The sequence below is a fragment of the Haliotis cracherodii genome, unplaced genomic scaffold (genome assembly GCF_022045235.1).
Source record: "Haliotis cracherodii isolate W230 unplaced genomic scaffold, xgHalCrac1.p SCAF_10, whole genome shotgun sequence".
In the NCBI taxonomy this organism is placed as follows: domain Eukaryota; kingdom Metazoa; phylum Mollusca; class Gastropoda; order Lepetellida; family Haliotidae; genus Haliotis; species Haliotis cracherodii.
In genome coordinates, this window is record NW_027266265.1 from 25,175,033 (window position 1) to 25,200,631 (window position 25,599).

General features: G+C 39.2%; 1 protein-coding gene across 1 annotated transcript; it reads left to right on the top strand.

Annotated features, from left to right (window-relative positions):
* LOC139454200 (enhancer of filamentation 1-like) lies at positions 1-25,247 on the top strand. Its single transcript, XM_071235772.1, has 3 exons — positions 1-294; positions 5,443-5,715; positions 20,335-25,247. Exons 1-3 carry the CDS (start codon positions 283-285, stop codon positions 22,780-22,782), a joined length of 2,733 nt encoding a protein of 910 aa, XP_071091873.1. The 5' UTR covers positions 1-282; the 3' UTR covers positions 22,783-25,247.
* Positions 25,248-25,599: the final 352 nt, after the last annotated feature.

The following is a 25,599-nucleotide window of genomic DNA, read 5'->3' on the forward strand; positions in this document are numbered from 1 at the left end:
CGATACAGACACAACCATGTCTAGCCAAGAAGTTGAAAAGTTTGTGCCTAATAATAATGTACATATGTACTGTGATTGAAGGATGCTATATGTGTTTCGTATGAGCCAGTGTTTACTACTACACTAAGATACACCACAGGTTCTTGGAGTTTCTCATACGAAGAAATATTTCGAACGATCCAGCTATATTTAGTTGGTAGTAAATTGCGAGCTTGTACAACCATAAGAGGATATCTTTCGTAGCCTGGGACATCTAATTTAAGTAAGGAATCAAATGAAGATATGACACAACAGGTATAAGTATGTTTTAGTTCATACTCTACAGGAGAGCGCCTTGTTATCTTTGTTCTGTTTCTTTCCCTCCCTACCCCTCATTCTCTTCAGCTTTGTTTTTGTAGGTTCTTGCATGACGTCACTCGTAGAGAGGTCGGTGAGGGTTGAAATTTAATCTAGATTCTAGGCTACACTCACCCGACTCTGTGAGCTCGAGACAGCTAGATGCTGGTTGTAGAATGCACAGCTGCATGATCAGCAAAATGTGTCATGAATGTTGACTGATTTTGTTTGGGCTGAACTCGTTGTTTGTAGTCAGTAGGCCTATCTAATGGGTTGGCCTAATGTATCATTTATAGGCATAATAATCATTGCTCATCTCCAGCCCCAGCCAATATTTCAATTTTGTCGGCCACTTGTCCTTCTACATTTGCAGGACACTGAATGACATTATTATTGACCTGCCAGCAATGGCAAACTGTGATTCAGTTGCTCTTCGTGTTGGGTACTACACTTCTGGCCCAGTTGTAAAGTTTCTACCCCAATTGCAGTGTATTATGATTGTCATGTAAGAAAATTGATGGTTATCCGATATTACCTAGCTGTTCGGTATAGCCAGTGTTACATTCAACATGGCCAAGGGTACGAATACTTCTATAACCGCAGCTTGACAATACTGTAAATAAGTTTTAAAAAAATAATTTCAAATATTGTAGACATAGTTTCAAGTCATGTTAAAACAGTAACAGTGATGGATTATGTTCTGTAATGTGTAACCTATGTATGTGTATATATATGTGTGTATATATTTATATGTATGTGATTGAAGGATGCTATATGTGTTTCCTATGAGCCATATATATATATATATTTATACACATACATGTTTCTCCCATCTTGAGACGGGGGAGGGGGGGTCGGGTAGCCTAGTGGTTAAAGCGTTCGCTCGTCATGCCGAAGACCTGGGTTTGAATCCGGACATGGGTACAATGTGTGAAGCCCATTTCTGGTGTCCCCCGCCGTGATATTGCTGGAATATTGCTAAAAGCGGCGTAAAACCATACTCACTCACTCACTCTTGTGACGGGGTGAAAAGGAGATATTTTCACAAGTGGCATAGCTTTCCCCTGTCATGAGACGAGAGAAACAAGATATTTCACAAGACATATGGAGTATCCTACTTATTATGCACTTTTTGTGTAGGTGTCTACTGGAAAATTAATTTAATTGATAACAGATGTAAAACCTTGAAAGGTAATTTCACCCTACCCAACACACAGGGATGGCGCACCACCCTGTGTATTGTGACTTACGGAGTAGTTTCGTGGTTGCAAAATCGGAAACAATATTAACAAAAGTTATAAAAAATACTAAGGGTCATGAAAATTATTTATCATACATTTAGATATGATTATATGCAAAATCAACTTTAACAATTCTTGAAAACTAGGAGACTGCTGTTGATTGCGAAAGAATACATGCTGGTCAACTAACAAAAATGGCACTCTGAGACACAAACAGTTTCGATTGACGAGTTGAATGAGAAAATTTTCTTGAAAGGACCAAAACATCCAACGTCCATAGGCTGGAGGAGATGTGATGTATGTGCTTTTCCCGTGCCCACTCGATAAGTGACAGAGATTCATGTGACTTGTGGCCCTCATAAAGAACCAGGATTGGATTATCTGCTGTAGCCTCAACACAGTACTTGCTGAAGTTGACCGCCTCCATGGTCTAGTGGTAGAGTGTCCGCCCAGAGAGCTGAAGGTCCAGTGATCGATCTCCGGTTGCGTCATACCAAAAGACGTTACAAGATGGCACTGATGATGTCATATGTTTTCACTGGCTTCATTGGCTTACTATTTATGTCCACTTTGCCTCACGCAAGTTTGTCACATGCACAGTGGGGGAAGCCCCATTACAAAATGACGTCAATAAAGTTAACTACAGGTGAAAAAAGTGCACAAAATATTTACACAATTATAATGCACATCACCAAAACTCTGCATATCGTCTCACACACCTGATAGGTGTGCAATAGATCAGATGAGTCCAGTGTGAATATGCAGGGTGTGTGCATTGTGTCCATTTCAAAAGTATGTACATTGCTGTACTTCTTCTGGCTGCCTTTTTGTGCACTTGCAGCAAAGTTCACCTCATCATTCTGTTATTCTTCCGTAACTGTCGAGTCCTCATCAAGGACTGCCACGCTACTGACACCAGAAGTACCCAGAGTTGGTGAAGTGGGTGGGGTATTCCTTCAAACAGTAGAATTTGTAAACTTTCTTGGCTTATATGTACAGGCTTTCTTTGTGTGCCACTAGTTTGGCCAAGATATTGTCCTCCATTATTGCTTTTTCTCCAACAACTGAACTCATGACTTTTCTTTGTGGGTTTGTGATCTGCTGTCAGAAAGTGTTCAGTTTCTAAAGAAACTGGTACACCTGGTGGTACTTACGACATTGTCACCTGAGTAAATTGTTGTTGTGGAAGATATAGTAGATGTCTCAGCACTTGTTGTGAAAACAGTTGATGGAAGAAATGTGCCTTGTTTAACTATATACCATGATATACGGAGACTGCAGATTCACTGGTGTGAGTGCAACACAGTAGGCTTTGCATGCAACTTCGCATACCGAATATCTGCCAATCCAGGACCTTACATGTTACCCTGGCTGGCGCTCGGCATTAAGTGGCTGAAACAAGGACTGGTAGGATTGGAGTTTGTATACTGTGTCTTAGTGGGGTATTCATTTTAGACTGCGCCTTGGTATCTCAGTGTCCTAGCACTAAAACTCGCCATCAGTCCGGACTAGTAGAAGCAGTCATACACGTGCATGCACATCGCTATATAAGTGCAATAATCTTGGATGCAGCGTTAAACCCCATTTCACCTCACCTCACACAAGTTATTTTCAAGATATTTGCGAAAGATCTTCTTGTCGGACAAACTTGTTTCACTGACGCTGCCTAAGTACCGGGAGTACATCCTGTCAAAAGTTCATACCTCATTTGCTGACCCTTAAACACAGGGTAGGGGGATACTGTCATTCCAATTACGCTTCCACAGCCTAACACATTCATTGTGTTGGCCCTAGGCGTTGTGACAGCAGCCGTTATGTTGGATTGCATGGAAACTACACAGAGGTGGGGGGATGTTATAAATTGACTGAGGTCTGTCTCTTCGGTTGTACTTATCCAGGATCTTCGCCAATTCATCAAATTAGGCGCTGGTCGTCTTTTCCGATGTGGCTTTTGCTGTCTTGATCTCCAAAGAGCGGTGCCTCTGTACTCTCAGTTCTGAAAACTGTAAAACATCTGAAGTAAAAGAGGATTGTCATCATGTGGTTTGTTCCCTAAGCAGACGTCATGATTGGTAGGTAAAGCTGTAACTTCTGTCTGAGAATAACCATACCCAAAAGCAGATATCATCTCTACATGAGACACAAGTCTTTGTTCTCCTCTTGGGACAATAACTCATAGGGACACTTTTCCACAAAGTTGATCATGAAGAGATGAAAAGGGCACAGAAGACTGTCGTGCTGCACTTTTGAGCTCTTGACTGCCTCATAAGCTTTTGCCATAATTTCTGGTGGATATTGCCAATAATTGCCCTTCCCTGGTGTGATGAAGTCCTAAAATCATAATAAAAACTATCATGACATTAACATAAAACATCATGAAAATATCCACAGAAAGTATGCATGATATAAAAGATGGCCCCATTGCCTTTCCGAACATTTTATTTTTGCGAGAGTATCACGTGATGGTCATCTGATTTTCTGATAGTTGATATGAACAACAAGCAGACAATCCATCACTTAGGCTTTTGACAGAACTAAAACTTATATAATAAGTTTTACATAGTGGTGAGTAATGTCTTAGTGATTTTGATCAATGACTGTTTTGTAGCTGGATTCTGAGCATTTTGTCACTGGAGCAGTAGTGTGACAGTGCTTGTTGACAAACAATCTGCCGGTGACATCACATCTATAAAGGAAATAAATAGAGGAAATAAATGTTAAGCGAAAACGTTTTGTTTGTTATTTATTTAACGCTGCACTCAGCAATATTCCAGCTATATGAAGGTGGTCTGTGTAAATAATCAAGTCTGGACCAGGCAATCCAGTGATTAATATCATGAGCATCAATCCACGCAATTGGTATCGATGACATGCATCAACCAAGTCAGCGAGTCTGACCATCCGATCCCGTTAGTTGCCTTTTAGGACAAGCATGGGTTGCTGAAGACCTATTCTACCCCGGATCTTCAGCAAAAATGTGATGCTACGATACATTGTCTGAGAAGTTCATTGCAAGTGTATTTGGTATGTTGAGGCCATTTGTATATTATTGACAGATAGTTGAACGTGATAGGGGTCCAAATGAACACAGAAATGGAGAAGAACGAGTATCGAGCACCCATCAAGATTTTGACTGAAGAGAAAAGTACTCCCCAAGATATTCATGACCCACATGTCACAAGTGTATGGAGATAATGCCCTAGCTATTCCACTGTCAAATATTGGGCTAGTATTGTTAAGGCTGGCACCATTACAATTCTGCGGCACCAATGAAAATCAAGTCTTCAAGATCAGTGAAGAAAGTTAAAGCTTCACTGTTGAAGTGTATTGAAAAGCAGGGAGATTTTGTGGAAAAAATAAATTTAAAACACTTTCACAATTGTTGGTTTTGTTTGTTAGGCTCAGAATATTTTGACTAACCCTCGTAAGTGTGCAAGGTATGACCAGTATATTGGTAGGTTGAGGTTCATTCTTTCCACATGGTGGATAATTTTCTAATGCTCAGTGATTCAAATAGCGATTATTATCATGTGTTTAATGTTATGCACTTGCCAAAAACCAGAAGTGTGCATCAGTTTGTATTTGTTGAACTAGTACCATATTTGTTTAAAAACTCTGGGAAAATGTTTATTGTCAGTTCCACGCTGCAGTGTACACTGATAACAAAAATGTGTTGTTAAACTTGATGTTACTTGTAGGGCTTTATGATAGATTCAGATGTACGTTTGTTAACATTCAGGAAATGGCTGATTTGAATTTTTGTGTTTCCTTGTTTTTACTTAGTGCATAGTGGCTGCATTTGGGACAAGTTTTCTCAGAAACTACTAAAGTTACACGAATGAAACTTTGCATGCATATCTTTCAGATGTTCCTGGCCAAAGCATTGTATGACAACATTGCTGAAAGTCCTGATGAGTTAGCCTTTAGGCGTGGAGATGTTCTCACCGTTACAGAATTAAACACAGGGGGATTGGATGGATGGTGCCTGTGTTCACTTAGGGGCAAACAGGGAATAGCCCCGCGCAACAGGCTGAAGATTCTGTCTGGCATGTCTGACTATTCCACTGGAGATGAAAGTCTGACTTCCAGCAGTAACAACTTAACGAGTAGCCACAGCTGGGAATCTTCACTCCAGAAGGTTTGTGATTGTCTGCTGCATGTGCTGACTGGGTCATTCAAATACCATATTTTCTTGAGTATAGTGTGCAACAAACCAATATATGAACAGGTATAACAGTAGTGTCAAGAGTGTTCAATAAAAATGTGAATGTGAGATAAAAACTTCACTTGACATGGTGGTTTACCTTATGAATTGTATTTCCTGTTCTTGTAGGCATTCTTTGATATGCAGAGATTATGATTACTATGTGTATTTTCTTGTAAACTAAGCATAAGTTAACAATCAGCCGTACACAAATTTAAACGTACCCAGAGCTACAGATAAGCAGCGTAGTTGCGTAAAAATACCCCAAACCCCCCCCCCCCCCCAAAATAATTAAATTATTTTTTTAAATATTCAAAACCCAAATACTCTCAATTAACTTGCATACAGAAACACATGCATTAAATGAAATGCTGAAATGTATAAAAACAGCATGCGTAAATACCCAATGAAGTTTTTTCAGCATGTGCACAGCAGAGCTAATTTCCAAAACACAATTACGAGCTTATTTACTTTCCAAGTCAAGTCTATATATTTAGAACAGTTTTATACATCTAAGACATTATTTCATTTTTATCCCCCCGGCGAATAATGCAGGGGGATATAGCGATCAGCCTGTCTGTCCTGTCCGTCCGTAATCATTTCCTTTTCCGGGGCAGAACTCGAAAACAATTCAGTGTATTTGATCGAAACTTGGCATATCTATCAGTCACATACTGAAGTTGTGCCTTTTGCTATTTAGGAATTTTCGAAATATTTATTCTATACATTTCCATGGTAACAAGTTGGACTTAGGTTCTGTAAGGGTGGTGTTAGTTTCTGGAGCGTAACTCAAAAACTGTTAAATACTTTCTTACAAAACTTTGAATGTCTATCAGATTCATGCTGAACTGGTGCCTTTTGCTATTTTGGAATTTTAGAAATTTTTATTTTTTACATTTACATGGAAACAATTTGGACTTAGGTTCTTTAAGGGTGGTGTTTGTTTCCGGAGCGTAACTCAAAAACTGTTACCGGTAAATACTTTCTTACAAAACTTTACATGTCTACCAGGCACATACTGAACTGGTGCCTTTTGTTATTTAGGAATTTTTAATTTTTTTTATGTTTTAAGTTTCCATGGCAACAAGTTGGATTTAAGTTTTCATATAGGGTGTATTCACTTGTGGAGTATAACAAATAAACTGTTAAATATTTCCTTGCCAAATATTGCATGTCTATATATAAAGTACATACTGAACTGGTGCCATTTGATATTAAGGAGATTTAGCAATGTTTATTTTAGAATTTCAATTGCAGCTATTTTGACATGGGCTAAGAGAAATGTTGGGTCAGTTACCTGGTTTGGGACCATAACGTGTTAAAATTGGCGGGGAGATAGCCATGATCCACAGATGACTTCGTTGACTATACGCTTGTTTAGTTATTATCCCCCATCACGAAGTGGAAGGGGGATATAGGAATGGGTGCCGTCCGTCCGTCTGTCACATTTCGTTTCCGGAGCAGATCTTGAAAACCGTACCATATTTCTTGACCAAACTTGGCACATAGATAGATCTAGTGGTGAACTGGTGCCTTTTGATAGTTTGGGATTTTTAAAAAAGTTATTTTTTGAGTTTCCATGGCAACGACTTTGATTTAGACTGAAAATGGTGGTAGTCCTCGTTTCCGGAGCACCGTACGGAAAACCGTACCATATTTCTTTGTCATACTTGCCACATAGATAGATCTAGTGGTGAACTGGTGCCTTTTGATAGTTTGTGATTTTTAAAAACAGCTAATGCATTGCACACATCCGACATGTCATATTGGCGGGGTATGTGAGTATTTCATGCTTGTTGTTTCTTGTAATTTGTCTTTTGTTTGCATAACAAAACCCCACAGAAACATGCATGTTTTATTTTCCATTTCATATTGATGCGACTATGGTGGATCTTTTGTTGGTAAACAATGTATGCTTCTTAAAGAACATTCAACTCTTGACTCATTACATACCGAATTGCACATTTACCTGTTGTTACTTCACAGACAGCTGCCGGGGGGGATATGTCATCTTTCTGATGACTCTTGTTTTTAAATCTTAAAATGTTCACTAATTTTGGGAAAAACCCAATAAAGTGATGAATAGATGGGTGAAAAAATATTGGTTAACCAATGAAAAATGTAATAACCCAATTGAAATAGAAACCTCAGAGTAAAAACTCAATTGCTCAAAAAGTTATCCGGAGCTCTGGTACCATTCAGTTAAAATATACCCAAAACTTCAACATGTTCAAAGAATTTGGATGCAGTGATTGGAAGAAATTGTGACTGAAACTATTATTTTATCAGGAATAATATCTTCAATAACTTGTAATTTGAATTGCAGCTTTTACCAGTTTACTATATAAATATATTTAAGATAGTATCAACCATAAGCTTATCACTTTGGTACAGCCGATGCTACTGCTGGATATTCTTTACGTATGTAACAGTTTGTCTAGTCACTGTTGAGACTCCTGCAGTTTTAGATTTATGACTTTTAACGAGTCAAAGTATGGCATTTATGATATATGTATCAATGCTGACAGCAATATCTTTGCTTTTGGGAAAAAAACATCAAGTGTCATTGTGGCATGTATTATACGCATCCCCCTCTATACAGCTGTGGTTATTTTGAGGGGGTAAAATGTGTACTATACTCATGAAAAAATGGTATATGGAGGTCCAAATACCTATTGCATGAAAAAAACATTTAATCTACTATCAGTCCTGTGGGTGCTTATTAGCTGATGGTTGCGCTCTTCCCTGAACTGTTTTGGTGTTGTGTGTTTCCAGGTGTGCTGTTGGTGCTTTCACCAGGCACTTGACACAAGCGATAAACATGTAATATCCAATCCCTATATTGTTATTGATCACAACATTTCTTATCGTTTAGAGATGGGGGTTTTCACACGGCTCTTGTACAAAGAAAAGTATCAATGACTAACTTTTATTTGAAATCATTTTCACTTTGAATCAGATTAAACATACTTCAGGAAGATGTCGTAAGTGTGACTGTATCATGAAAGTTGCGTTGGCATGCTTAGCATTTTACCATGTTTACAGTGGATGCTGACTGGACATATCTGTATTTCTCTTTCATGAAGAGGTTGGTGTGTATGGTTGTCCTTTGATTTGAATGAGTTGAATATATTATGGCCCAACAGGATACAGTCAACACATTTTCTGTTTGCCGCAAATCAGTTGAATTGAAGAAAAGGTCAAGGTAGGATAAGGGCTCTTTTGGCCCACAGGATCTGCAGTTTCTGCATAAATTAAGAATTGAGCAAAACTTCCAGAAATTTGTATGAAACTTATAAGATGTGTTCATGATGAATAAGAACTGGGATTCATGACAACCCAAATGCATAGATAAGGATCAAATGTCTCCTGAAGGATGATTTAAGAGGATTTCAGCATGTTCAGGAAGCATTTTCTTATAATTTGACATGAGCAAGTACTTGTCCTCTAGCGGATTTTCATAGGAGATATAGGTAATAGCAGTACATGAGAATGAAATCATGTTGTATCAACTACTCATGAAGCTTTGCAGAAATGACATGTTTTTCCCTACCTTACGCTACACAGTGCTTTAGCTTCCCTACCTTATACAATTAGACGGTACTGGAACGAAGAGACAGTTTAAACAGACTACAGCCCATGCCTTGGCATCCGTGGGTTATCCCCCTTGGCCCCTACTCCTGATATTCTTCTTAGCCCTATGGAACAGATTCAACTTACCCTGTTAATTATCTTCAAATTTTGTCTTCAGGTGGTTCTACCTCCATATGACCTTTACATGCTTGTTTGCGGTTTATAGCTTGTAAATTCGGTTTTTATTCTTGGCTGCGTAGCTTTGCATCCTTGCCTTGGCCGCCATTTTGCATCGCGTGTTTACGAGGTTGCGCGTTAACATGATTAATGTACTTTTGCTATAGTTTTCTTAAACTATTGGTGACTCTCTCATATAATTGTTGATTATGGCTTTCTATTGACATGATTCCTATTAATTAGGCATATTATTTTTTTTAATTGCTTCCAGTTGTGCCTCACACTGTGTTGTAAGGTTTGTGCGTTTGTGCGCTTAGATCAAATATTGCCCACTAACAATGTTTTGCTTCATATGTGATTCTGCTTGTTACGCTCATTCGCTGTTAACAATTTTTTGCAGAATGTATTCTATGGGTTGTGCTTTATGTAAAATGCCTAAGTCGGGGAAAGATCCACATCAACGTTGCCCCCACTACAAGTCTGAGTGCTCGTTTGATCAGCGCTGCTCTTTTTGCACTCCCTTGTCAATAACTGACTTTAATCAAATCAAATAAAAAGGCTCTTCTTCGTCGCCGGAAACAACTTGTGTATAGGAGGAAGATGTCTTATACTTTGCTGCCACCAACCTCTCCCTCTCCGTTGAATCCGGCCCCTCCGCCTTCAGATCCGACTACGCCGACGATGGTTTCTTTGGGTGGTCCTCCACAATCGATGCCATCTGCACCACTTGCTTTTTATAAATCCTATGGTTATTCGTGCCATTTCATCGAACTGTCGCCAGAGCTCGCCTGATTGTCAGCTACCGCCAGACTGTTACCAGCATTCGCCGGATTGTCGCCACCTTTCACTGAACCGTCGCCGTACAGTCGCCAGGGTGCCTTTTGTCTCGCTGACCATCGCCTACTCAGCGTGCTTCGTCATCTGCCGTCCCGGCCAACTCGGCCATACAGAATCCATATGAGCAAATGGCCAGCCCCTTTCTGTCTTTGATTGGTAACAGCATCAACTTGTCCACTTACCTACAATACTGCCTTGGATCCATCACCATTGCGAGACCTCTCTGCCCTGCTCAAACTGTCCTCCTTGGATCTGTCGTTCAAAATGCAATAGATGCACCAATCTTGGTCTGGGTCAGCTCTCTTCAACGGCAAGATCCCTACTGATGCCAAGGATACTAATCAACAACAGTTTTGTCGCCTTAGTAACATGAAACGTCACCTTTCTTCTCCAGCTCTCTCAGTAGCAAAAATCATAAGTTGGGAAGAGAGCTAGTTTGAAGCGGAAGTCGTCCTTCTTTTTGGGCCTAACGACAGTCCCCCAGAAAAGAAAAAACCTTCAAAGCCCCCAACTGTGGACACTTTTCCAGCGGGGACCGGCCACGGAAGTGACTTTCTTCGGACGCCCGACAACTGGCAATTACCGTTTGTTACCTGAATCCTCCGCCACAGTTACCGCCTGCAGTTCCGTGCTGTTCGTCCTCAAACTACAACTCCATGGTAAACTCAATATCAGCCTCGCGTTGTGCTGGATCTTCAGGCCAATATAGATCTTCTTTGATAGGCATATAGATGTTGAGTGCTAAGTACAGTAGTAAGGTAAGGATAAGAATTTATGGATGAACAACTTTTTTATTACAAGTAAGAGCGACATTTCGGTGTAGGTTCTAACACCATTATCAAGCAAGTGATATAAAGAGTGTGGTTGGCAAGTATATATTCAAGTAGGAGGCAACGTTTATACAGTAGAGTAGATATTGTTATAATGGAGTAGATAAGCCTGTTATGTACACACAAGGGTAGTGATGACAATCATCTGTGAAGTCGGTGACATAAACGAAGGATGAAGCCAGTAATATAAACAAAGGGATTATGGCTGATCGATCTACTGATCGCCAAGAATTCAGTAGATCTCCTGGACGCCGACTCCATCTCTCCAGGGTTTTATTCTTCAGTCTTCCTGGTGCCCAAACTACGAATGATCCACAATCTGGTGGTATTCAAGCTCCATAATCTCACGCCTCCGCCACATTTCCAGATGATCTCCATCCAGCCAAATCCTTCAACCAATTGACTACCTCTACCTGGATCTCCAGGATGCCTACCTGCACGTTCCCATTCATGCAGCACATCGTCGTTTCCTCCGCTCCGTGGTTATTCACAGGTTTAACCTGTTCCATCATTGCGTTCCTTCACCTCGACGATTGCATCCTCGGTCACAGCGTCCATCAGACCCTGACTCCTCAGCGTGATTTCACCCATGGCCTTCTCCATCAGTTGGGTTGAATGATCAACATGGAGAAATCAGATCCGACTCCTTCTCGCCATTTCACTCTCATAGGCAGTCTCTTTCTGACAGACCTCTCCTTGATACAGGTTCCTCCGGATCAGTTCATGGCTATCCAATCCCAGGTCAGGAGAGCCCTCTGTAGACTTCTCGATCTCCGGCAGTGGAGCACATTCTCAGGCTGTTGACCTCAGCTCAGGATCTGACATCCAGGGGTCATCTTCAACTGCCTACCCTTCAGAGGTTCCTCCTGCCATTTCTGCGCTCAGACCTATCAAGCCCCCTTCTTCCTATGCCTCGGAAATTACATCCATTCCTGGAGTGGTGGCTAGTCCCATCAAACGTCTTGAGTGGTTCCTCTATGACAAGCTTTGATGCCACTCACCATTTCTTCGTGGATAAATCTCTACAAGGATGGGGCACCCACCTGCACCTGGAGGGAGACAGCCTCGCTCTGACCTGGGTCGGCCTAAGCGTGTATGTTTTTCTACCCCCAGTTCTTCTCCCCCAGGTCATTCAGAAGGCGGCCCAGACCTGTCCTTTGGATCTGCTTATGGTCGCGCCTTACTGGCCGTCCTGGATTTGGTTTCCCAGGCTCTTTCAGCTCAAAAGGAGAACCTGTCTTTATGTCTTCCCCGGGATTTTCAGCTCATGGTGCGGCGTCTGTTTCCCAAGCTCATCGTATCTCCACTCGATCCCTATATGATGACAAGTGGCAGTCGTCCCAGGCCTTCTGCTTGTCCAGGCACATCGTTCCAGTGGAGGCCACCGTTCCACAGGTGGCTGACTTTTTGGATTTTCTTCGTCAATCCCGTCACCTGGCTGGTTCTACGATTGCAACATACCTAGCTGCGTTCAATTCTGTCCTGAAGATCGCTAGGGGTTCCCAGTTATCATCAGTCATGCTCTGAGGTTTAATCACCCACCCTACAGCGCAGACTTAGCCCTCAGTGACTATTTCCTGTTCCGGCAATTGAAATCTGCCCTACATGGAAGACGCTTCCAGGATGACGAGGACATAAGGCTGCAACAGAGACGAGGTTTGAGGGCCAATCTGCGGATGTCTATAAAAGTGGTATTAAAAGCTTGAAGGACAAATGGAATAAGTGTATTGAGGTGAATGGAGATGATATTGAAAAATAAAAGTGCAAGAGATATTCTGCAACTTGGGCTTATATGGAAGTGGCAAAACTTATTGAACGCCCCTCGTACTTCAGTCCCTTTTGCGGTATCCTGATCACAACTTGCTGATATGTCCAACTCTGAGAGTGAAATTAGTTTTTTGAGTTATCAGGAAATGTGAATGTTTCTTAGGAGATGAAATGGTGATTTCGGGAAGAAATACAAGTTCCCTCTAAACCGACAATAATGAAGAAAATAATCTGGATTGTTCCCATCTTGGAAGCATGGATTACAAGTGCTTGCAAAATACAGATTGGTTCGTTTGTACAGTTTATTATCTTGAAATTGCACTACAAAGATGAAACGACATGTCTTAGACTCTGTGATGCCGTGTCACTTGCTAACGTGTTCCATTACACTATACACATGGCTGAGTGTACTGGCATACATTATGCAATAATCTACTGCAATTCAGTGTTTGAAATATGACAAATTGACTTGCTTCCAATTGGACCGATGTACTTTAGATGCTGCAGGCCTCTGCCTCATCTAACTCCGCTTGCCTAATCGAAAGTTTGAGGTGGGCCCACATTCGAAACTTAACGCACTTGTAGAGAATATGTACTTCGTCAAAAATCTGTATCACGAACAACTATTTTGTCTATTTAAAATGAGTATAGTGTCTTTTGATTGGATAAGAATATACAAATGTGTAGAAACTACAGCAGAAGTCACTTGTACACACATCCGAAACTAGGTCGTGGGGTTATTCCTTTTATGGAACAAGTTCCCGGATTTTTCTTAGGTCATATAGGCTTGTATCATAACCGAGTTCAATTCAAGTATAGACATAATTTTCAGGTTTATATCGCCACCGACATTTGTGATCAGATTGATGTGTTAAATGTACTGGAAAATATGGATTGTATGGTATTGTTTCTCAAATTTAGTTTGAAGTACGTGGGGGAAGAGTGGGCCCACATTTTATACTGAACAACAAAAGTTCCTGTGACACCAATATTTTAGTGTATTTTTCAAACAAGTAAAGTTTGGTTTTCAATATTGTAGTACATCTATGGAATCAAGTCGCAAAAACGCAACTGCTACAGAAAAGCAGCGTTATGGTATGCGGTGGGATTACAGCAAGATAGAGGACCCGTTTGATAGTGGTAGAGGGAAATCTCAATGGACAGCGCCACCGTGACGAGATCATCGGCCCTGTTGGTCTACCGTTTTTGTGTTGTCATGGCCCAGGCATTACCTTTCAACATGACAACGCCCGGCCTCATATTGCTTGACTTGTTCAGGATTCTCTTCAACAAAACAACGTGATTGTCATCCCCTGGCTGGCTTGCTCCCCTGATCTCTCACCAATCGAGCACATGTGGGATGAGATGGATCGGGGCCTTCGACGTCAACCATGTGTTCCACAGACACTCCAGGAACTTCGAAACATGCTCCAGCAGATATGGACAGATATCCCACAGGACTTTGTGCGATGCCTGGTCCATTCCATGAGACGAAGATGTGTTGCTTGCATCGCAACCAGAGTCGGACACGCACACTATTTATTTGTAAATTGACATTTTGGCATGTTCATGTTTTTTATGAAATCACACATTTTATGAAGTCAGTATGGCAAATTGAACCATTTGCACACTTACAGGAGTCTTTTATCTGTTGCAAACTGAAATTGTTTTAATTTTGGTAAAAAATATAACTTTGCATTAAATCTTATTCAGTGTCACAGGAACATCTGTTGTTCAGTATAGCATATTGCTACCATCACTAAACCAACCAAAGATGATGTACATATTACACTCAACATGTGACAACTATTGACTCATCTCTAAATAAAGTGGGCCCACATTTGTTGAAAACAAATATTTACAAGTTATTAATTCCATTGCCAAAGACCATTTTCTGCAAGTTAGAATGGGAAGAAAAATATATGTTGTCTCCAAACATTTGATTAAGAATATGGTTTACCTTTGGGATTAATAATTGGACCAACGACAACGTTCAGCCTGACTAGAATAAATATGAAAACAACTGAGATAGCTCCTGATTGAAATTAGAGTGACCTCCCTTTCCGAATATGAACCACTGATAATGCGGTTTCACCCCTACGGACAGGCATTATTTGGAACACTGCTGCAGTTGCATGTTATTGTGAGGTGAGTGACAGTAGGTAAGACAAATACCGTTCTGGTGAATTAGCACAAACTGGCTACATGGAATCTATACCGGTATTACATTTACAACACAGGTCTACCAACAACTCACCAGTGAAGATCTGGGTTAGAATAGGTCTGCCGCAACCCATGCTTGCTGTAACAGCGACTGATAGGATGAGGTGGTCAGGCTCATTGACTTAGTTGATGCATGTCATCGTATCCCAATTACGTGGATCGATACTCATGACATCATCACAACATTATTTATCCGTGTTCTGTCATATAGCTGGAATATTGCTGAGTATGGCATTAAACAACAAACACACCTACAACTGATGAAACAATCACATTCAAGGGGTGTTCATTAAAGATTTCCCCTGACCCACTTCCGATGGACCTAGTGGAATGAAACTTGGCATAGGTATTAGTCTTTCTCCACATAGGAACCACCAAGAGTTACACACTTCTCCCATCGTTTTATGCAACTATGGAGAACTCGCTTGTAAAAGCCCTCATTTTGCGTCTCAAACCAGGACTTGACTTCAGAAATCAGTGTTTCATCATCTGTGAAACGTATTCCCTTCAAAAATGACTTCATGGTTGGAAAGAGGTGGAAGTCAGATGGTGCAAGGTCAGGAGAGTAAGGAGGATGTGGAAGGATTTCATAGCCACAGGACCGCGCTTCTGTCTGGGCAACATGAGAGTTGTGTACTGGAGAATTGTCTAGCAGGAGACGGACACCCTTGGTCAGCATACCGCGCCTCTTAAGCTTGATAGCGTCCCACAATTTCCGCAGCAGTGAAGCATAATAAGCTCCTGTAATTGTGGTACCCTTTGCCAAGAAATCCATCATCACTACTCCGTGCTGGCCCAAAACACCGTGAGCATGACCTTGCCTGCAGAGGGTTGGACACGTGCCTTCTTTGGGGGTGGTGACTCCACATGCTTCAATTGCATCGACTGAACTTTAGTCTCAGGGTCAAAGTGATGGACCCATGTTTCATCCTGTGTGATAAGTCTGTCAAAAAAGTTTGCCTGGTGTTTTTGTCACATGTCCAAAAGATCCTTTGAGGAATTGACTCGTTCCTGCTTTTGGAAAGGTGTGAGCAACCTGGGAATCCATCATGCAGACACCTTATGCATGTTCAAATTGTCATGAATGACCTACACTGATCTTGACATTGTCACACCCTACTCGATCATAACACCTGTAAAAGTGGTTAGATTATAGTTAGGTGCTGCAAATTCAGACATAACCCATAGATACATGTATCATTAGACATGTGAAATGTCAACCAAATATGATAACCCTAAGTGGTTTAGGGGAAATCTTTAACGAACACCCCTCATATATTCTGAACCCGGCTAGTGGTAATGACCGGTCAGCTTGCAGGACTAGCCGGCCATGCTATTTAAGACAAGCCTCCCTGTTAGTGCTTTTAAGATTCATTTGGGTTGTTTTAAATACATACCTCAAAATATGTACTTTTAATTTAGCGCAACAGCGCTAAGTTTAAGTTTTCCCACTTTTTTCTTGGCTATCATATTGTACATTATACTGGCTACATAATGATGTCAGAAAAATCTATTACTATTATTTGCGATCCTTGCATTTTAACCTTGAACAATTTTAGTTTACCCTAAGCTCAAGTTTTGCTATTGCTCAATGTGCCAGACATGTCTACTCTTTCAATTATGAGAAAGTGAAACTCATTAATGATGGGCAAATGGGGATAATATAGGGTTCTGACTGTATTGTTGTATGTTTGTTGTTTAACGTGGTCTGTAAATAATCCAGTGATTGACATCAATCTAAGCAATTGGATACAATGACATACAATAACCAAGTCAGCGAACCTGACAAGCACATCTCGTAAGTCACCTCTTGCAACAAGCGGAATCGCTTTTAGGCAAGCATAGGTTGCTGAAGACCATTCTCATGCTATACCTGCACAATTTGTAGAGGACCGCAATTCCTTTGGCTGTAAGTCTAAATAAAACAAAGTGAAAACATGAAGAGAAACATCCAAGTTATCTGCAAACTCTTGATGCCGATGATTGTTGATGATAAGAACAGATATATGGATAAAGCCATGATGTAATGATACTAATTGCTAATGAAATCCAGGAGGGGGCACCTTTTTCTTGTGGAATAAATATACCAACTGAAATGTGTTTGTCGAGTCTGATATGATAATAAATTCATTCCTATTGTCATTCAGAACTAAATATATTAAATATTGATGTTCTACCAATGCACAAAAACTGAGGTTCTTGTTTGCAATCTACTGACTCTATTAAATTCAACATTCTATGGTTCTCTTTAGTATCATGTGAATTATTATAAGGGTAATGCTATTTTTCAGGGCATTATCATTTGCAGAAGCCTGAGGTCTTCCATTAACTGCCTGACGAGGGAGGGCAGTTGAAAAGACCGAAGGCTTCGGCAAATGATAATGACCTGAAAAATGGTGTTACCATTATGATAGCTAAAAAATTGATGGAATTTCTTATCAAATGAAAAGAAACAACAATATTGGTTTTGAAACATTTACTGCAATCAACACGTATGTCACTGACCCACCTTTACAAAATATGGAAACAAACCAGATGACGGCACTATTGAACATGACGTCACCTATCCCTATCCCCATGACGTTGCCTAACAATGGCCTGTCGTAAAGCAGTATGAAGGCATTATCAGTTTACAGTGGCCCGCTCATTTCTGATAACATGCAGGTGGTTTAATAATAATTCTTTCCATTTTAGCTATAATTCATAATAATGGAAGAAAGAATAAATTGAATATTTATTTGTTGAAAATATCCTTCTGTGTGAATATACATGACATGACATCATAGATTACCTACAACAGAAGAAAGCTTGACAACCATTTAAGTGACATGGAAGAATGTTACTGAATTTTTAAAAAATAATTAAAACAAACTTTGTGTGCTGGCGATTAGTTAAATGCCTCAACCCCAAAAAGTACCAGAATCTGTACATTACTAAGAAAGTGTTATCCCAAATATGACATTTGTTATGAAACAAATTTTTTACTACCTACCGACCCACCGTCTTGGTTCTTTTACCTGAAACAACTTTTGTAGGGGGTGGCCTAAGTGGAGTTAAGTTATCTGGCTCTTGAGGTCAAAAGATTTTGTGTTCAGCTGAAGTTTCTTGTTTTACAGAATAAGTTCTGATTCATCTATCTGTATGTGTAAACATGGTAAGAGTACCATGCTGTGTAGCTCTCCTGGTTATGAAGTTCATCATTAACAGGCCTGGAGGGCTGATGTAAACCCACAGACTGTCCAGTTGGTTTCCGACCAATACTGTCTGTATATAATAGGAGTATAGTATCGTGGTTTGTTGATTGTCTCTCAACAATATTACTGACATTATACTGGTCAAATTTCTTTGCCTTGATCTGACGTTTTGGTGGAGTTGAGTCAGATATTGATGTGGTTAGATAGCTGGGATATGAGAAACAGGTCTTTAATTTCATTTGTATATACACTGAATTTAAGTGATGTGTTGTAAAAAATGTTATGTGCTGTATTAATATTCATTAATTGTCAATCTTTATTCCCTGCAGTAAAAACATTTGGAACCTGAATGTATATCTATTCATGGTTATTACATCCTGTACATGAACCATGCTTGGCATTAACACATAAATGTAGTGACCCATTGCTTCTGAAAATGACCTATTAACATGATTAATGTGTTTTTTTTACCATTACAAATGTCCTGCATGTATTACACAATATCAATGTTTTCATGATGTTATGACCTTTTGTTGTCACTGAATTGTCAATTCAGCCTACTGGTAGGATTTGCCCATATATTCTACATCTTCACTGAAACTTGACATGCAATATGAATTAACCTGACATTGAGTATGGAATACGTGGAGTAAGTTCAAAAATCTTTTGTCAATATAGTTTTAAAATAGGAATATATCGCAACAATGGTGGCTGGTGATCATGACAAATTATATTGTAATATCATTTTCTAATTATACCCCCGTTTACGAAGTAAATTGGGGGTATAAAGCGTTCCGTTCGTCCGCCCTTCCGTCTGTCCGTCCGTCCGAGCTTTTGTACGGCGCATAACTTTTTAACCATGCACCCTAGCTTCACCAAACTTGCTACACACATTTACCACAATGAGTACTTGTGCCTTTTGCTAGTTTGAAGATTCTTAACTTTTTGATTTTTGCTGTTTCCATGGAAACATTAGAAACTTAAACTTTTAGTGTGGGTGTTTTGTACGGCCTATATCTTTTTAACTATGCACCCTAGCTTCACCAAACTTTCTACACACATTAACCACAATGAGTACTTGTGCCTTTTGCTAGTTTGAAGATTCTGAATTTTTTAATTTTTGCCGTTTCCATGGAAACATTAGAAACATAAATTTTGGGTAGAGTTTTTGTACGATCCATGTTTACAATATTATGTATCCTAGCTTCACCAAACTTGCTACATTAACCGCTATGATTGTTTTTTATCTTTTATAAGATTCTGAAAGTTTTCTCTTTTTCTGTTTTCATGGAAACATGATGGAATTTAGAAATTTTTATGACTGCTTTTGTATAGCTAATATATTTTCAAAAATTGTTTCCACACATGTAGATAATCATAAGTATCTGTGCTTTGTGATAGTTTGAATTTATGAATTCTTTACCATATCTGTTAAGGCTAGATGGAAATTATTAATTTATTGAAATTCTTATGACATTGTTCCATTTTTTACGTGTTTTTATATCAACAATTTTTGGTCCTTTTGATAATTCTTCTTGTGTAACTCCTCAATCAAATTTTATTCAAAGGTGTTCATGGTGATCTACTTCCTCGTAGTGAACACCGGTAACATGGGAGATTTGGTAGGGGGCGGGGCGCAATTGTCACTGGAACTCAATCTTAGTTTTTGAAACATTGAAGTTAAAATCAGTTAGAAATATGTAATATTTCATTAATCAACAAACTATTTACTATTTGTTGTTGATCAGCAGCTTTGCTCACTTCTCTCTTGATATTCATAAGAAGATGATATTACATGATATGACATGATTTATTTTTCAGTTACACTAAGTACAGGCGATCTACAGAAACATTTGACTTTATATGGTTGAGTTTGTTTTACATGTCATATGTGTCAATACATTTCAAGCAATGGATATACTTTGATTTGGACTTCTGTTTTGTAATTTCAGCCTGTCAGCAGTACAGAAAAAACATCAACATCCTTGGATTTGTATGATGAACCAAACAGAAGCCTACAAGATTATGATGTACCACCTTCAAGACACTTCCCAAAGGAACAGCTTAAGATGTCTGAAATGCAGCTACCAAATACAAACCCATCATCATTAAAGCGGCTATCAAATGATAGTAATCAAAATATGCAGCACAACAATCTTGAATCATCATTCTATGATACTCCACAGTCAATGCATCAAGTAGCTGGCAATGAAGACAACATGTATGATGTTCCACAATTCCTTATTAAGACCAGTACTGACAATCATTCTAACCGCTCAAGCATCCTTTCAAATGCATCTAATGATTCCTCACTTACAGCAGCTAGCAGTACATCAAATGTAAGCTCACACAGATCTTCCACTGCTCCTAGCATATGTGACTCAGCCCGCTCAAGTTTGGATGTTTCTTCTCAGGAGTTGTATGACACTCCACCAAGATCCACACATAACGCAAAGCAGTTGTCTACTGATTCAGGCCTGGATGTTTATGATACACCACCAAAAGCCAAACTAGCTTCACCAGCTTCTGTTATTGAAGATTATGATTTCCCCAAAGGAAAGAAAATAGACTTTGGGGTACCCAAGGTAACTTCATTACATCAACACCATACTGAGAAAAACAAAAGCAAGGAGCATGCCATTGATGATGTTTATGATATTCCTAAAAACAATGCCCCTCGAGTACAAATGAAAACTTGTGGCGGGAAGGTCTCGTTTATTTCATCCATGGATTCACCAGTGACGCCAAATGAACCTCTGTGTGTTTACGATATTCCTCCGCAAGTAACTAGGGATTCAGTTATTTCAGCTCGTTCTGATTCATCAGAAGAGGGTCAGAGATTGTCCACTTGTAGCATTGATTCAAGGGGATCTTTTACAGAGATTCCCACTTATGATGAATTGCCACTTGAAATGGATGCAGCACTAGAATTCTTGACAAGGCTACAGCAGGATATACAGAAAACTGCAAGCAAGTTTTTAGGATTTGTAAGCAGCACATGGCGAAAGAAGGAAAGTTTACAGACTAAACTGTATGAAATCAAAATTGCTGTAACTGGGGTCAAGAGCTCTCTTGCTGAATATATTAAGTTTTCACAAGGTACATTAGCTAATGCCAGTAAGCTACCAGACAGGAAATTGGTGAACAAACTGTACAAGCAACTGAATCCTTTGCAAAATAGTTATCAGCTCATTTCAAGTGCACTTAAGAATCTGGATGAAGTAAAGTGGCAGACTGACATTTTAGCTGAGCCTTTGGATTCATCTAAGTCTGATGATTTAGGACAGATTGCAACTTTATGCAAAGATTTAAGTAGCAATGCAAGAAAACTTGCCTCTCTAATACAAGGCAACTCAACATTATTGTTCCCAAGAACTCAAGATCTTAATAGGACCGCAGAGGTAATCATCTCATCTGAGGACTCAGCTGCTGCCAAACCTCCAATTGGACCAAAATCAGAAGCAGGAAGTAAACAGAGGGCTAAGATGGTTCAACAACGCCCATTGCCACCCCCACCCACATTGGAAAGACCCCTTCCACCAACTCCGATTGAAGATCAAATGAACTCTTTGCGTCTGAGATTTCAGGAAAAGGGAGATAACTTTGTAAATGAAGATGCTGAAAAAGAGGACATTTATGCCAATGATTCAAATGAATGGGTTAGAGAATATGACTATGTTCACTTAGAATCAAGAGATATTGCTGCTCAATTGAAAGCAAAGGAGGAAAGGGTTCAGAATTTTGAGAAGGATGGATCACCTTCAGAATCAGAACATGAACATAGTAAAGACAGCAGTGAGGATCCATACGAGTTGAAACTTGAAGCAGATTTGGAGGAACTTGACAACTCAAAGCAAGATGTCATTGATAATGCTTCATTTGACATTGACAATTTACTTGAGCAGGATGTTAAAACCCCTGTGAATGCGAACACTGACAGTGATATGTTTCTGTTAGATAAAGAGGAAGCAGTCAATATGGAAACTGAGCAACTGGATCCAAATGACAAACAAGTGTTAGTCTTCTATTCTGGACAGATGGAAACGCATTCCACCCTTCTATCAAATGCCTTAGATGCCTTTTTTTGCTGTGTTGAAAGCAATGAACCTCCCAAAGTATTTATTTCCCACAGCAAATTTGTGATAGTGTCTGCTCATAAACTTGTTTACATTGGTGACACACTCCATAGAAATATTATGCATACCATTGTGAAAAACAAAATTATGAAATGTGCTAATCAACTGTGTGACTGTTTAAAACAATCTGTTAGTGCTACAAAGCTAGCAGCCCTTCAGTATCCTTCAGTGCCTGCAGTTCAGGAAATGGTTGACCGTGTAGTTGAAGTGTCAAAGGCAGCTCATAACCTGAAAGTTGTCATTTCACAAGCTTCTTCCTTGTAGCCGTGTTGAGTACTGAACCATTCAGCTTCAACTATTGTCTTCCATTGCAGAAAGATTTTTTTTGTACAACAACACTGGTCAGAAACCAAGAACATGTAGGGAATCCATCCAAAATGTATTTATGTATTGTATGCTTTCTAGCAGTGACAATTATGTGTATGTCTTCTTTTTTCATATTTAGGCTTCATTGATGCCTAATTATCTTGAGTAAGATATGTTCAATGGCTGACAGTCTAAAATGCCTTTCAAAGTTAAGAAATAGCAAGTATTGTTTCAAACTTTGCCAACCTTTTTTGTGGTGGATCACAAGTCTCCCTACTTTGGGCAGCGGAAAATTAAGAGAAAAGGAATAAGATTCTTTTTTAATCCTCATACTTCACGTGTGAAGAGTTCTCATTCTATATTAGGGCCAGATTTATTTCCCATTTTGGGCAAAAAGTATTAACATGGTAATGGTTTGACAAAATGAAGTTAAGTCTGTCTGAAGGAAAACTGGGTGTGTTTCTAGTATTTCTTTGTCTGTAAATATGACAACTAACTGTTGCTTTGGCAACTGATGTATTTATTTATTTCATCCTCAAGCTGCATGCTCACAACTGAGTAATTATATTTGATCCGTGTGAACAAGGGTTTGACTGAGGAATCAAGTTGATAATACAATTATGACACTTGTACTCAGGACAGCAAAAAAATTTTAGGAGTGTGTCATCTTGAAAGCTGTATGTTAAATTGACAGAAATGAGATGTTCATCCTCACTGACCTATGAATGATCAAAAGAATTAACTCAACAGAAAAATAAAATAAACATTCACTTTTTGGTTACGAAGCTGTTGAGGAGCTTAATGAAATTGCTTTGTTCTGAGGAGGGTTTTCACACCTTGGCACAGTTTGTCAAGCCAGTTCTTGATAAGATTGAAACCTGCATATATTTTTAATGTGAAACAAATCACAATGTTGCATCATGAGGAAAGTTAATGTAGGCAAGAACTGAGTAGCTTCCATACTGACTTTTAGTTAGCATGTTACTAATGGGTTGAAGCTGAAATGTTGTAGTAAGAAGTTTCTCTTCAATAGAATCCTGCTCAATTTTACATCCCAGGAAGGAATGTTTGTGTGAGCTTTTGTTACAGGCTGTTGCCCTTCATTAATGTAACAGTAGTAGTATGGCTGTAGAATCTATTCCTGGCTGTACCAGAAAGGTCATCCAATTCTGTTCCCTCAAATTTCTGAGGTGTCATCTTCTCCAAGTCAAGCAGTAGTTTTGTTTCAGATTGTTAGATGTTCAAATAGTCTCTCTATCAGACGTCTATCAGATCGTAATGGTCCAAAAATGGAAAGTTGAGCCATTATACATCAGAGAAAAGTGTATCGAAACTGTCAGGTTATGTACCCGACATGGGTACAATGTGTGAAGCCCAATTCTGGTGTTCCCCGCCGTGATATTGCTGGAATATTGCTAAAAGCGGCGTAAATCCATACTCACTCACTCACTCAGATAAAACATCACTAGACATGAGGATTTGCCATTTCAATTGTATTTCCTTTCTGTTAGGCACTGCTTTATATGCAGAGATTAAGATTACCATGTGTAAACTAATCCAGAAATAGCTATTGGCTGTACACACATTTTCTACAAGATCTACCGGTAGCACTTTGGTCTATTGACTGATACATTTTATGTATAGAACAGTAGGACAAGTCACCCTTTGAGGCTTTACACGGTCTTGCTATTTCGATCGCAAAAACAATATGTTGATGTAATAGTCAAACTATAACAAATATGATTAACTGTGTAGTTCAGTACAAATTTGTTCGCGTGGTATTTCCAGTGTTACATGCTCAGGGTAGGCTAATGTCTTTGCGTTAGGGATAATAACGTATTATGCGCCTCTCTGTATTATTATATTTTTTTTAACGAAGTACGCATTATACACAAGAATTGATGGTCTTCTTCGACTAAGATTATGTTGCGGTTGTTTCTTTTACATGAACTGATGCCATTACCATGATCATATGACACAAAATTGTACAAGAAAATCTAAGCAATAGTGCTTGTGAAGGAAAGACAGGAACCTGTGATTGAAGAATCACACTCATAGGTGCACACACTTTCTACAAATACTTTATGGGAATAATTTATTTGGCACTCATTATGTGTAAAATGTCTGGATGTCTACAAAGAGACAAAGAAATATGTTCATATTTTGTGATATTCTGAATGGACATGGTTATTTTGTAAATACCAATGATGACAAAGTTTTACTTTGGTCTATTAATGTTATGCAGAGGGTTAATGTGAATAGTCAGTCTACAAATTCTGGTGCTACTAACTTTTTCAGGGAAGATCCCAGAGAGTACAAATACATGTATAATCAAGATCATCAGGTTGCATGTTACTGATATCGCATCAACATAATGTTACTACCAAAAGCTGCTTCTGCTTTGCATACAATAATATATGAATGAATAAATGAATAAAATCATGAATTTGCTTTTGTTCAGTCTTTTATGCACTCTTTGAAGGCAGGTCGTATAACAACCCAATGTCATGGCTTCAGTTCGAGATGAGATGAAGCAATGCTTGACTGCCCTGGGTGTGTTAATTATCTCAGCTGTGCTGCAGTTATATTTTGTAAGTACCCACTGACATTAGGGAAATAGTTTTCTTGATTAGGCATTTGTTATCTACATGTATTTGGAGATAAAGAATCTATTTTCTATCATTTGATAATATTGTAGGCCTTGTTTATTCTCTAAATATTGTAAAATATACTCACACGCAAAAGAAATGCTAGTGGTTTTAAGCAAATAGGTAA

Coding starts and splice junctions, on each gene's coding strand:
- LOC139454200 (XM_071235772.1), top strand. Junction 5,716..20,334: donor GGGAATCTTCACTCCAGAAG/GTTTGTGATTGT, acceptor TTGTAATTTCAG/CCTGTCAGCAGTACAGAAAA.